The following is a 13486-nucleotide window of genomic DNA, read 5'->3' on the forward strand; positions in this document are numbered from 1 at the left end:
ATGAAAAAGACAAACAGAAAAACAATAGTACACATAACACAACATAGAAAACTAAAGAATAAACAACACGAACCCCACCAAAAAACTAGGGGTGATCTCAGGTGCTCCGGAAGGGTAAGCAGATCCTGCTCCACATGTGACACCCGTCGTGTTGCTTATGTGATTACAAATCCGGTAAATAGTCTAATTCGGTAGGTCACATTCATGAAAGGGAAGGGGATTGTAGTTACGACGTAAGGAACATATCTGATATCATTTGTGAAACGGTTATTCCATAACGGTCAACCAACTCGTGATGGCGTCCGTAAAATTTACGAAGGGATGATTTCAACTTCACCATTTGGAACTCTTGGTTTAATAGCTTCCTTGTGAGCAGTAACCCTCTACCAAGAAAATCATGATAGGAAATGCAAGCACGGGAATATCGTATCAATTGGGAGATATATACCCACATTTGATAAGAACATTTGATTTTTATCACAAAGAATAGAATGTTTTATCTCAGAACAGTACTGTGTTTAGAATAGTGCTGAGTCATCATAATAAGTCAAATTGATGGGTACTTATACAAAACTTTATTCTAGGGTTTCAATATTAACTATATTGTATAGACTTCACCAAACTATTGTTCTTTTGTATTTGTTTTTACCTTTCGCAATGATTAATTCAATTGGAAAACCTAGAATTCAAGTCGCGACAAATATTTCAAACTGAAATATTTGCCTTTTTTGCTGCGTAATTCCCTAAATGTATCAATTGGGTATTTTCCTTGACACAATCTATTAAAATAGGATATTGTCTGGTTAAGTTTGTACTGTTTATATAGTAAGGCAGTATTTGGTCATACTAAAAGCATTTTCACTGTTAAACTGTTCATCTAAGAAAAAAGAGGCCCACTTGAGGCTAAACTTAGATATAATTTATACTCTCCTGTATAAAGAATTGCTCATATTGTTGGCAATTCATGCAGCAAATATTTCAATAGTGCCTCATTTTGTAGTTTCTATCTTTTATTATATCAGGAATATATAATTTGTCATTTTGTACTGTTTGAAAGGACTTTTGTTGGAAATTAATACTCCCAAGGGACATAATTCAGCTTTTCCATAGTTTAATACAGGCAACAAAGGCAACTTTACAGCTGAGTATTTTGCAGATTTAATGTTTTAAGTGTCTAATATCCTTGTTTTTATCATCTCAAGACAGAATAACGGATTTTATAACCAGCTCTGAAATTTTGAACCACAATATGGCATATACTAAAGCATGGAATGGAGATTAGTATGACAAATCTTGAATCTGTGCTTATGTTGTAAATTTTGGAAAAAAATGAACATAAATTAAATGGAACTGTCATTTTTATCTGTTTAAATAAAACTGTTTATTATTCTTTTGAAATAAGATAAGATATATTTGGATACAGGTTGTTTATTAAGCCTTTAAGTTATCTGAAAGAAGTAGAGAAAGAGGTAAATCAGCATGTAGGGGTGGGGACATAAAATGATCCATGTTTCTTTAAGTAACGGGGACATACAGTATAGGGAAACGGTACTATTTCATTTTCCCAGCATCAGGTTGGCCTTTTGTGTAGCCAAGAAAGGTGAAGGAAGTCAACTAAGAAGGGCTGTGATTGGATGTAAGGGTACAATATATTTTTTTATTTATCTATGAATAACTGCAGTGTGTAAATTTGCAATATAAATTTTAAAACCTATTGAAATATTTCCTAGAGAATTATTCGAAGAGGCTTCCAAAATTTCATAAATTTGGTGTAAAATGACGGTGGGCATTGATAACATAAACAAGCTCCGTTGGAAATTGGTCATGATACTATTTGGCTTCAAATTTTAAAATAGAGTAATAAAGTACTAACACCACACATAACTGTTTTATCCAGGTTTTTATTATAAAAACTGGTAAATTTAGAAAATGTTAGGCAGAATAAATAGAACCGGTTCAACTGTAAACTTGATACAATCAGATAACACACTTGACCTAACATAAACAAATGTTACAATACTATTTTTAGGGGCCAGCTGAAGGACGCCTCCGGGTGCGGTAATTTCTCGCTACATTGAAGACCTGTTGGTGACCTTCTGCTGTTGTGTTTTCTATGGTCGGGTTGTTGTCTCTTTGGCATATTCCCCATTTCCATTCTCAATTTTATTTAAATCTTTCTCAGTACCATTTTCTGAAATCTTTATTTTCTGTAAATCATTTGTAAATTCATCAATATCAAACGTTTTGCAACTTCTATATGTTACACCCTGCGTTTTTGTGCAGGTACATTCCCTTTCACAACTGTTGAAATAATATTGTGACAGTCACTAACACCATTTGGACTATTTGTTGTTTTAAAACACAAGTTCTTTTTATTTGTATTTTGTTATTTTGTTATTTTCTTTGGTACCAATTTTCGTGGATTAAAGAAAACTCGCATGTTCGTGGATATTTAATTTCGTTGTTTTGCCGAAGTCTGCATACAAGCCTTTAAAAATGTGTTCTTCGTTGAACATTTAATTTTGTGGTTAGACTCTACCAACGAAAGCCGCGAAAATTGGTATCCAACGAATAATTATGAATCCACAGTATACAATTTTTATCGATCATCCCGCTGTGAAGTTGTCAAGAACACAGTGTTATTTGGATAATTACATGGACTATTCCATACACCATTTTAGATGCTTAGGGGTTTTCATTAATCATGTCAAGATAATATATGATATTTACCTTTGTCAGTGACAAATATTTTTTTTCTGATAAAGTCCCTTTTATGAAAACCAATATAAATATAATTAACATATATTTATTTGATCTGTGTTCATTGACATGGATGTTCATGACAACAACATACAGTAACATTTAAAATTCTTTTTGGTCTATCCCGTTTAACACATGACATTTCCGCGGGAATTCTTCTATTCAGATCGTAATTAATGGACGTAAATTTGGATTAATGCATATGTAATGTGAAATATATTATTCTTTGTGGATATATTTTTGATGAATTGATAGGATTGAATGTGATTACATTTTCTACAACATGACTTGACGTCGAATCAGGTGTGTACACGTTTAGTCTCTACTCTAGTCTATAATCAAAACTATGCCGTATGGAAAGGACAAAAGTAAATCATTTCGTATATGCTACAGTTAATACAGCATATGCTATATAAACTACAGCTTAAGCTATAATTTATGCACCTTATTCTTTAATTAATGTCGCTTAGGCTATAATATATAGCATATGCCGTAATTTATACAGCATATGCGATAAATAATACAGCATATGCTATACATTAAATGCAGCATATGCTGTAATAAATAGCATATGCAGCTTAAACATCCAGTTGACGTACCATAAGTTTAAAAGATAATACAGATTACGCTATAATTGTTGAAACGTGTACATAATCTACATTTAAGTTATAACAGTCCCGAAAGTGTCAAAGGTAAATGTAGCATAAGCTGTATTGTGCCATATGGTTATCAGGTCAATCACAAATGATTATATTATATATTTTCTGTCAATCACAAATTAGGATAACGCCAATCATAACAATAGTTTGTTGAGGGTTTGTGAAAATCAAAGAGCATTATGATTTAAGACGTAATTGATAGTCGAATTCAGAGAGTTAAATAAATATTCGGAATACTAACATGAAAATATCATGCTTATCTTAGAATAAGATTTAAGGTAGCACAATACAAAAGCAACTAAATTTTATCAAAATTTAACTTTCAATTTTGTTTATTACTTCTTTTAACAATTAATGTTGCTGATGTTTATACTAGAATTTCTTGAGGATAATGTACACGTAATACATATGTATTCTTACTAAAGATTTCAATATTTTATTTTCAAACTGCAAAAATAAACAAAATATACTTGGAGTAAAACACCATATTGTCATTGTATATAATTATATTTCTAGAAATCCCCCATAAAGATCATTTAAACTGACCAACTGATAATTTTGTGTACACATGCATAACTTATTTTTTTGTAACAAAAATGAATACAAAAAAAAAAAAATATATTATTTATGCACTAAAAGGAAAAATCCATATTGAAAATACGATGTGTAATTAAAGTTGTGATATTATTTATTGTCACTGTTTATCATAATAAGCGGAATTTTGACAATGTCAGTAGCAACCGTGACTAGGTCAGTGATGATATAACATCTCCCGCTAGATGTATTTTGATGCGAAGGTGTGTGCATTTTCTTTGTATATTTGCCTGAATTTCACCCATGCTGTTTCTTGAACAGTTATCTTCAACAGAAAGTATCAGATCCAAAAAACATCAATAGAACAAATTTTTTACCAAATTAACTTTACTGATCTCTTATAAACTGAGGTTGACATCTTCATTGAAGGTTTATGAGATAATGAAATGCAATAGGGAAAATCTGAGACATGGTTTTGGAGGTCAAACGGTGTTGTACAAGGACCTTTAACATATTTTGGGATGGAATAAGAAAAAAAAGCTTATTTCATTCAAGAACTTATTACCTAATAATTAATTATGTATTATGTCATACTGAAAGTCTCATCATTTTAAATACAGAAAAGGTTGAAATTGGGATTTTTGCAATCGATTCATAAATTAATTTGAAAGAAGTAAAACCATAAAAAAAATAGTTCGACATTTAGACTGATAAGACACTTTCGTTTAGGCTACATTTACTTTTGACCCCTTCGGGACTGTTATAACTTAAAAGTAATTAATGTACATGTTTCAACAAGTAAAGCGTTATCTGTATTTTCTTTTGAACCTCATGAAAAAAACACATAAATAAAATATTCGAATTAACTCTCCCCGCGATATAGTCTTGTTCTGCGAATGCGGCGTAAAGCAACCAACAATCAATTTTGAACCTTATTGCACGTCAACTGGACGCTTAAGCTGCATATGCTATTTATTACAGCATAAGCGGTATTCAATATAGCATATGCTGTATACATTACAGCATATGCTATATATTATAGCCTAAGCGACATTAATTACAGCATAGGGTACAAAAAGTATAGCTTAAGCTGTAGTTTATATAGCATATGCTGTATAAACTGTAGCATATGCGAAATAATTTACTTTTCACTTTCTCGGTCTTTAGATTAAAAACGTCTATTATTTGTCTACCTGTAGGGTTCTATCAAAGGTAGTACCCTACACCCCATTTAAAATATGTTAAAATCACAAATTGCAACAAAAGATATTTAAAAATGAAAAAAAACCGTTACTTTCATGTTAAACTTTGTGGTCGAATTTCTCTAAAAATCGCCGGATTTAGACTTAGACCAGGGATAAATTCATTATCTACGTTCATATCCGTGTGTACTTGGATACTTCAGGGTGTTAAAATATCCATATCTACGGATATGAACGTAGATAACTTATGATACACAAAAAAACCAAAACCGAAAAGAGCTGTTAGGGTATATGAAATCAAATTCCTTTTCGTTGTCATTGTGCAGTAGAATTAATAATAAAGATAATGATGATAATACTATCTTTATTTGAAGTCAGTGACGATGAAACCAATTTTCAGTAAGGCTGTATATATTTAATATGAAATACATGAATTAAACATAATATAAAGAGTGAAAAAGTTACAGATACAAAAGTGAATAAAACAAAGAAAAAAATTCAAACAAAAGAAAAAAAAAGCAGAATCAAACAATAAAAAAATAAATAAACAAGTAATATAAATGAACAAAGATTAAAACAAAATTTTATTATACAAATTCAAGAATAGGTTAAAATGTCAATTTCAAAAGAATCATTAGTTACAATGTACATCAATTTTAATGACAAACACCAGCTGAAAACTTCAACCCTGATTGATTTCAACAGGTAAACTTATTAGATAAAACATCAGCCTATGTTTTATGACCCCAATAAATGGGCCAACATCTCAAGATTGAATACCCCAATAAATGGTCACCATTTAAAGATGACCATACAAGAGGGTGGACATAAATAAGAGGAAGTCACAGGTTGTATACTGTATGGTATATATTGCGATTAAGTTTATTAATTTGGCACTTTGTTAAAATACAATGACTTGACAGGAATTTTAATGCAGATACAGCTTTTAGATCTTTTAAAACTTCACTGGATGGTGAATTCCACACTTTTGAATAACTAAAAGTAAAACTTGATTTGTAAAATTCTGTACTTGATTTAGCAACAAAAAAATACATGATGACGAAATCTGAATACTATGATTGTTCACTACTTATACATGTTATAGGCACAACAAAACCTAATAAATATTTCGGCACCAATTCATGTTTTGATTTATACATTTAAACTGACTTGTGGTATAGTATTCTTGTAGAATTCGGAATAACTCCAAGTTCCTTAAATTGTTTAATAGATGGTTTACAAATATATGGTTTACACATATCGTGTTCGTTTAGTATTATTAGTTACATAGTGTGTTAGTGACTTAATATGATATATACGGGGTCAGTAAATGCCATATGGGGTGAGAACGAAGGTCACTAGCACACTATGTAACGAATTTATCATACCGACTATCTTTATTTGTTGAATTTAGACTAAAATTGTCTCATTTGCTATCATAACACATCTTCTTATTTCTATTTTAAAGTGTTCAAGTGTTCAATTTTAAGAACCTTCTTCAATGGGTCTGCACTAAAAAAAGACTATTTATTATCAACAACCTTGATATAACAATATTAAACAGAACTTTCAATACTTTTAATAATCAAACAGTGCCAAAGTCGTAAATCCACTACTAACCGTGTATTGAATTAAGCCCTGCCTCCCTACTAACCTAATATTGAATAAACACGGTTTCCACGAGAACGCTTTTAACCAATCATATTCCTAGAAATGTATAGGATGTAAGATACAATTATATCTGCACCTTTAAGCAATTTTAGTAAACTGTTTATTTAAAACTTCTTGTCACACCGCAAATGTGGAAGAATATTATTAAAATCAAACGTATGACTTCTCCATATTCTGAATTGGAGCTGACATATTTATGAACAGTGAAACTTTTTTGCATTTAAAAGAATGACCAACGTAGATACACATACATGTTTTAGGATCGGACTTGATACTGGAGCCTCAAAGGAAGAAGGAAAAGAATATAGCATTACACTTTTAGTTACGTTCCCTTTAAGAGATAATGTTTCACACCTAATATATCATATTTTACTGTAGTAGATAAACATAACATATTCGTGGGCCCAAACCACTTTTCTAGATTTAATTTTTTAAGCAACACTAAAACCTTAAAATTTGAAATCCTTGAATACATAGATAAGTTAAAACAATAGGCTCTTAAATATTCCAATTCATATAAGGTCAACTTTGTCTGTAGAAGGCGAACATTAGTTTCTTAATCATTTCTGAATTAATCAATGTGGGATGTTCGAAATGTCTACAATCATATTAGTACAAAAGCACCGACTACACAGTTGATGATACCCTTGGGAACTTACTTTTCTTAAATAGAAATAAAAGCTATGCATTCACAAATCACAGACACTAGCAAGCGACCAAACTATTTCAATTAATCAATGTTAACAATTAAAATAGCCTGAGAGGTTTTAATAAGTTTACTATGGCTTTCGAATTCACTATTCCTCTTGCTAAACAATAACACATTAATCTGAATGTTAACTGTAACTTCATTCTTGTGAAAATTGAAGAACAACACTACATGTTGTGCCAAATATTCCAATCCTGTCAAGAGCTTTAAGTAATCCTAAAACTGTTGGCTTTGGGCTTGTTTTTTGCCTCCACCTTCTAAACATCTCTTTTGTTTGTTCCAGAGGTTTTTTGTCATGTTCCTGTTGAATTCGTTGAATAGCAGGGATGTCTAAATCCAATTCGATAGCGATCTGCATTATTCTGGTTCCGATATGGTTGCACAATTCATGAAGTAGATTGAAAGACGGGATTTTGTTTAAGCTGTCTTTTGATTTTTCTGGAAATAAAAAAGTGACATACTTTGATTTTTGATACTTTGATCTTTGAAATTAAATTGCTGTGAATACCTGTTGCACATTTCACTTTCTTCGTTGCATTACTAAAAATTTATTTTTCAAAAGTTTTGTGTATTTTTTTGTCAAGTAGGAGGAACAAGATACTAGGTAAAATAAAACATCCCCTAACGAGACAAAAAACTCTACAAACAGTTTTAATTCTTCAACAACAGAATGTAATAGTTACAGTTCTGGCATGTGTCAAAACCGCATAGTCATTAAGGCAAACGCTAACCCTGTCGAGGCCCTTCATATCGGTTCTCTCAGTTTTTATTTTATCCTGATTTGTTTATTCTTAATCGATTTACGGTCTTCTCCATGAAAGAAGTTCAATAATAGTGTTTAACCATTTACATGAGATCATGGCCATAGTCTTCGAATCCAAAATATTCAAAATATCCAAGGGAGGACTCTCCCATTAGAACATTCATGAAGTTCTTTTGCCTTAATAAAGCAATATAATAAAATAAATACCAACGAAAGCAAAAAAAAATCTGCCCCTCTGTCGTACTAAATGTTTCTCATTAAAATGATGATTTCTGGTTGCCCATCTCTAGAAAAATTTATAACAATAATACCGAACTCAAAGGTAAATTGAAAAAAGGGAATGTTTATAGAAACTGAAAAAAATCAAACGTTAGACTTATCACACCGCGGAATGAATGAAAAAAACTGCCATATTCCTGTAACACATTTAAAACTTTCCAACAGATTGGTTGCGTTTGCTTTTTTACTAAAGACACTTTACACAGAGTAAGTTCAATCAGTTGATATTTAACGTTTCATTTTTTCGAGTGATTGATTACATAAGTAACTGAACAAAACTGAAAGACAACTTACCAGGAATGTCTGGAATAACGTCTCTAAAAACCTGAAGAGAAAACATATTTTTTAATTTATATTTTATATGATGACAAAAACACCACACAAAAACAAACACAAGAAAATAAAAAACAAGAATCCCCTCAACCACTTTGTTTTCGATGGAAAACAAAAACAAAATACTGTTATTTCCCGTGCCTAAGGGAGATATGAAGATTTGTTTACCCAAGAATATTCATATTTTACGAGGGCTCTTAGGGGCGAATCTGCATGTGCCTGTCCTGAAAGTCATTAGAGTTTAATTCCGTGGTTGTCGTTTGTTGCTGTATTTCATTATGGTATTCGCTAATCATTTTGTACATAAATCAAATCATTAGTTATCTCATTCAAATTGTTTCGGCGTTGTCTTTGGTACCTTTTGTAGTTTACTATGAGGTATGTAATTTTTGCACATTGGCAATCATTCTACATCTTTATATTTCTATATCATACGTCTGGACATATAAACAAATAAGACAATACATGACATGTAGTTGTCTTATGTAAATTATGAAAAATTGTAGATTCAAATTTATATGTTATACAAGATTTGAAATCATTACCATAATTAAATAAAATGCTCCGCTTGATTCTATTGTATTTGGAGTGTGATCACATTTTTGACAAGTATAGGTTTCTGACACAAAATAAATGTCAAGATCTTACAATTACAATACTGTGCAATTAAAGATTCTTCATGAAATTGTTTTTGAACCCCTTGAAAAATTTGGAACTTTTTTGAATCCCCTCTTGGAGCAATTACCCCCACACTAAAACCCAGCCTTTCCTTTGTAGTATGGAATCTTGTAGTACGCTTTCAAAGAGATCCATATTCTTAAACACGTGTTCTTGTCTGGAAACTAGAAAAATATTTGTTTTGGCCCTTCTTTGGCCTCTAATTCCAACACAAATTGGGCATTTACCCCAAACCTTAATCCCAGCCTTCCTTTGTGATATTGAACCTTGTGGTAAACTATAAGAGAGATCAATTTACTTGCACACAAGAAACTACAAACATGCTAGTTTTAGGCCCCTTTTTGGCCCTTTTTTGGCCCCTTATACCTAAACTGTTGGCACCATAACCCCCCAAAATGAATCCAAGCCTTCTACTTGTGGTATTAAATATTGTGGTACAATATCAGAGCAATTGAAATACTAATACACAAGTTGATATCTTGAAAGTTTAAAAATACTTGTTTTGGCCCCTAATTCCAAAACGGTTGGGACCATCATCCCCAAAATCGATCCCAACCTTCCTTTTGATGTAATGAACCTTCTGATTATATTTCATATATATCCCTTCACTTAAACTAAAGTTTTTGTCCAGACACCAAATGTGTCTTCGGACGACGCAGACGACGAAGACATCATACCATTATAGGATTATTTTTTGCGGTCGTATAAAAACGAGTAAATACGTAACACAAATGGTTGACACTGACAACAAAGTTATAATACAAGTGACTCGAATGTCTTATCTTTTCTTAGTAGATATTAAGCAAAGATGCTTGAATCTTTTGCAAATGCACACTCGCTTTGAACCTATCAAAACAGTATGCAATACAGATTTATCAAATAGAAATATTTATTACCGATATATATGTACAGTCTTTGATATGAACACACTCTTACCTGACAAAGTAAATGTTCACTGAGTTCTGAGTTTTTCAGAGCATCTTTGAGGATATCGAAAGTAATATGTCTTCTTTTAAGCATACAAGACCACAAAGCCATGAATTTCAGATCATTTGGAGGTTGGTGCTGAAACTGGTAATCTAAATCATTCCATTCTGACTCTGAGAGCCCCAGTTCAAGTGCTATATCGTGACATTTCTCTGGAGAGATTTGTGATGCTATTCTTCTGATATGTTGTGGCAAGGGACTTTGCTCCTTTTCTAATTTTCCAAGTCCTAGCATGAAATAAAATATTATTATTTGCAGCATTTTTATGTATTTATGGTGATACACTCGGTGATGACATATATAGATATCCGTAAACATCGACAACATAGTTGTATTCGAAGAAAAAAGTTGAATATAATTGTCAAAACGTACAAAGTTTAAAACAAATTGTTCTCTGAAGGTCTTTCCTCAATTCGATATCTGAATCATGAACATGAAGCCAATTAATTTTTACTCAAAGTTACATTTGTCATCAATCATAGGTTGATAAATGTTGATATTTCTAGCCTTGAAAAGGTTTGAAATGATGGTTTTATAGATATAGGAAAATGCATGTTGATTAAAAATACATTGTGTCAAGGTATTTTCCATGAAAGACGTAATTGTTATTTACCATTTACATGAGATCATTTCCAGTTGACATTTGTCATGGCCATAGTCTTCGAATCCAATGCAATAGACCCTATTGTTTTAACACTTACCAGTATGGTGTTATATCAATTGTCAAAATCTAGAACTACAAATTCTGAACTTAATTTGATGACCGTACAGGAAAGATCATCTCAAATCAATATTGAAAAGCATGGAAATATTTTGATCAATATTTTGTATTAACGACCTGTAGCAAAACATGATTTAGAAATTTCGTTAAACATTATTTATTATGGTTTTTAAGATAGGAACATCAATCAAAAGATGAAATTCAGCTCATTACTTTTGACATTGAACATAACCTAATAATTTCGTTAAGTAGACCAAAGGCGTCTAATCAAAATAATCTTGGTCTCTTTAACTTACATTACATGCGTTATATTAATATAACGCTTATCATGCTTATGCTAAATACAGATGTGTAAATAAACTCATCATAGATACCAGGATTAAATTTTGTATTAACGCCAGTCTAGCGTTTCGTCTACAAAAGACTCATTAGCAACGCTCGAATAAAAAAAAGTGAAAATTTCAAAATAAAGTACAAAGTTTAAGAGCATTGAGGACCGATATTCCTGAAAAATTGCAAAATACAGCTAAGGTAATCTATTTCTGAGGTAGAAAAGCCTTAGTATTTCAAAAATTCAAAAGTTTTGTAAACAGTTTATTTATAAATATGACCATATCAATGATAATTCATATCAGCACAGAAGTGCTGACTACTGGCATTGGGTGGTGATACCCTCGGGGAATTAAAACTCAATCAGCAGTGGCATTGACCCATTAGTTGTAAATAAACCCCTCTTTGGGCTGTTTTCTTCAACTTTGTATTTATTTGGCTTTTTTAACTATTTTGATCTGAGCGTCACTGATGAGTCTTATGTAGACGAAACGCGCGTCTGGCGTATAAAATTATAATCCTGGTACTTTTGATAACTATTCTGCCCTATGGTCTGGTTATTGTCTCTTAGACACATTACCCATTCCAATTCTCAATTTCATTTAACAAAACCCCTAATATGAACAGAAAAAATCAAACATAAAAGGCTATTTGACATATGCATAATTACCTGCACAAGAGCTCACACAAATATTAAATGGTCCCTGGTTTATCTGAAAACATATCAAATATAAAATTTAAAAAAAAGGTTTCAAATCTCGTTGTGTCAAAAACTTAGAGGAATCAATGTTATTTGTCAGTATTGGTAAAATTCATGCGTGAACAATGTGATAAGGAATTTGGTGAACGAATCTTTATTAATTCAAATTCTCTGTTAAATAGTGGACTTAATTTTTAATACAATTACATGGCTTAAAAATATATTGGTTTCTGACACTACTGTTAATGCTAAAAAAATTTTTTTAAAGGAGCATAACAAACAGTTCTCACAAAGGATGTTTTACCTTTTCTGAAAACCAAACAGAGAGATATTTCACTGGATGGCGTTGTCTATGCTTCTTACAGATCCATATCGATGATTGCATGTCCTTGTGGTTCAAGAAACATAAGTCTGATTTGCAAAATACACCAAATTCAATGTTGAATGGCATGACATGATTGCGTCCTTGTGAATTTGCATCTTCTGATAAGGTTGAGTAAAATTCTGATATTCTTTCAATTGCTACCGTAAGGCATTCTTGTAGAGAAGAGGCTAGAGTAGGAATTATATCATCTTTTGTTTTTGCATGGATAAGCGAAACAATCACTCTGTTTTCTCTTACTTGAACTGCTACGTCATGACAGGTATCAAGTTCGATTACTGCTAGATCACTGAACAACATTTGTGATGTTTTATTGCCTTCTTTATACATTTTAATTTTCCATCCTGATACAAAAGAATTGATAAAGCGATATGCCAATGCAGGTGGTATTACCTGTTCATTGAACCTATAAGCAAGTATGATCGAGTTGTTAGATTTCCAAAACCGTCCAAGGAAATTTGTGTCGTTGCCCTTTTTTATCATACAGGGGACAAGGAAACTAGGAACATCTTGTACTGAGCCGGTTACATCTTCAAAACTGGATCTTGGAGCAATAATTACATCTAGATGCACTAGTATTTGAAGCATATATTCCTTGTATGGCAAAATATGATTAAACCTCTCCTGTTCCCAAAGACGGAATATTGCGTCTCTTTCAATCCTTCCATTATTTTGAAGTTCTTCAAAAATCGTAGAATACATTTTCTCTTTAGACCAGAACTGTCTCTCTGTCACTATTGATCGTAGGACTTCAACTAAGTATGCTGGTGATATAATG

The 13486-nt window shown here is 31.8% G+C and overlaps 1 protein-coding gene across 1 annotated transcript; it reads right to left on the minus strand.

Annotated features, from left to right (window-relative positions):
* Nucleotides 1-7412: 7412 nt before the first annotated feature.
* On the minus strand, nt 7413-13005 carry LOC143043565 (uncharacterized). The gene is made up of 5 exons (XM_076215817.1): nt 12631-13005; nt 12297-12339; nt 10525-10802; nt 8872-8902; nt 7413-7973 (listed from the first exon to the last, which is right to left on the minus strand). The coding sequence occupies exons 1-5, from the start codon at nt 12775-12777 to the stop codon at nt 7675-7677; spliced, it is 798 nt and encodes a 265-aa protein (XP_076071932.1). The 5' UTR covers nt 12778-13005; the 3' UTR covers nt 7413-7674.
* Nucleotides 13006-13486: the final 481 nt, after the last annotated feature.

This window comes from Mytilus galloprovincialis, chromosome 8 (assembly GCF_965363235.1).
Source record: "Mytilus galloprovincialis chromosome 8, xbMytGall1.hap1.1, whole genome shotgun sequence".
In the NCBI taxonomy this organism is placed as follows: Eukaryota; Metazoa; Mollusca; class Bivalvia; order Mytilida; family Mytilidae; genus Mytilus; species Mytilus galloprovincialis.

What these genes read in the sequence shown, in the direction of transcription:
- LOC143043565 (XM_076215817.1), bottom strand. Translation starts at nt 12,777, where the DNA reads ATGCCATTCAACATTGAATTTGGTGTATTTTGCAAATCAGACTTATGT. An exon ending in TTGTGTGAGCTCTTGTGCAG is followed by an intron (nt 10,803 to 12,296) that starts GTAATTATGCAT and finishes ATTTCATGCTAG; the next exon opens with GACTTGGAAAATTAGAAAAG. An exon ending in CGTTATTCCAGACATTCCTG is followed by an intron (nt 7,974 to 8,871) that starts GTAAGTTGTCTT and finishes TTTTATTTCCAG; the next exon opens with AAAAATCAAAAGACAGCTTA.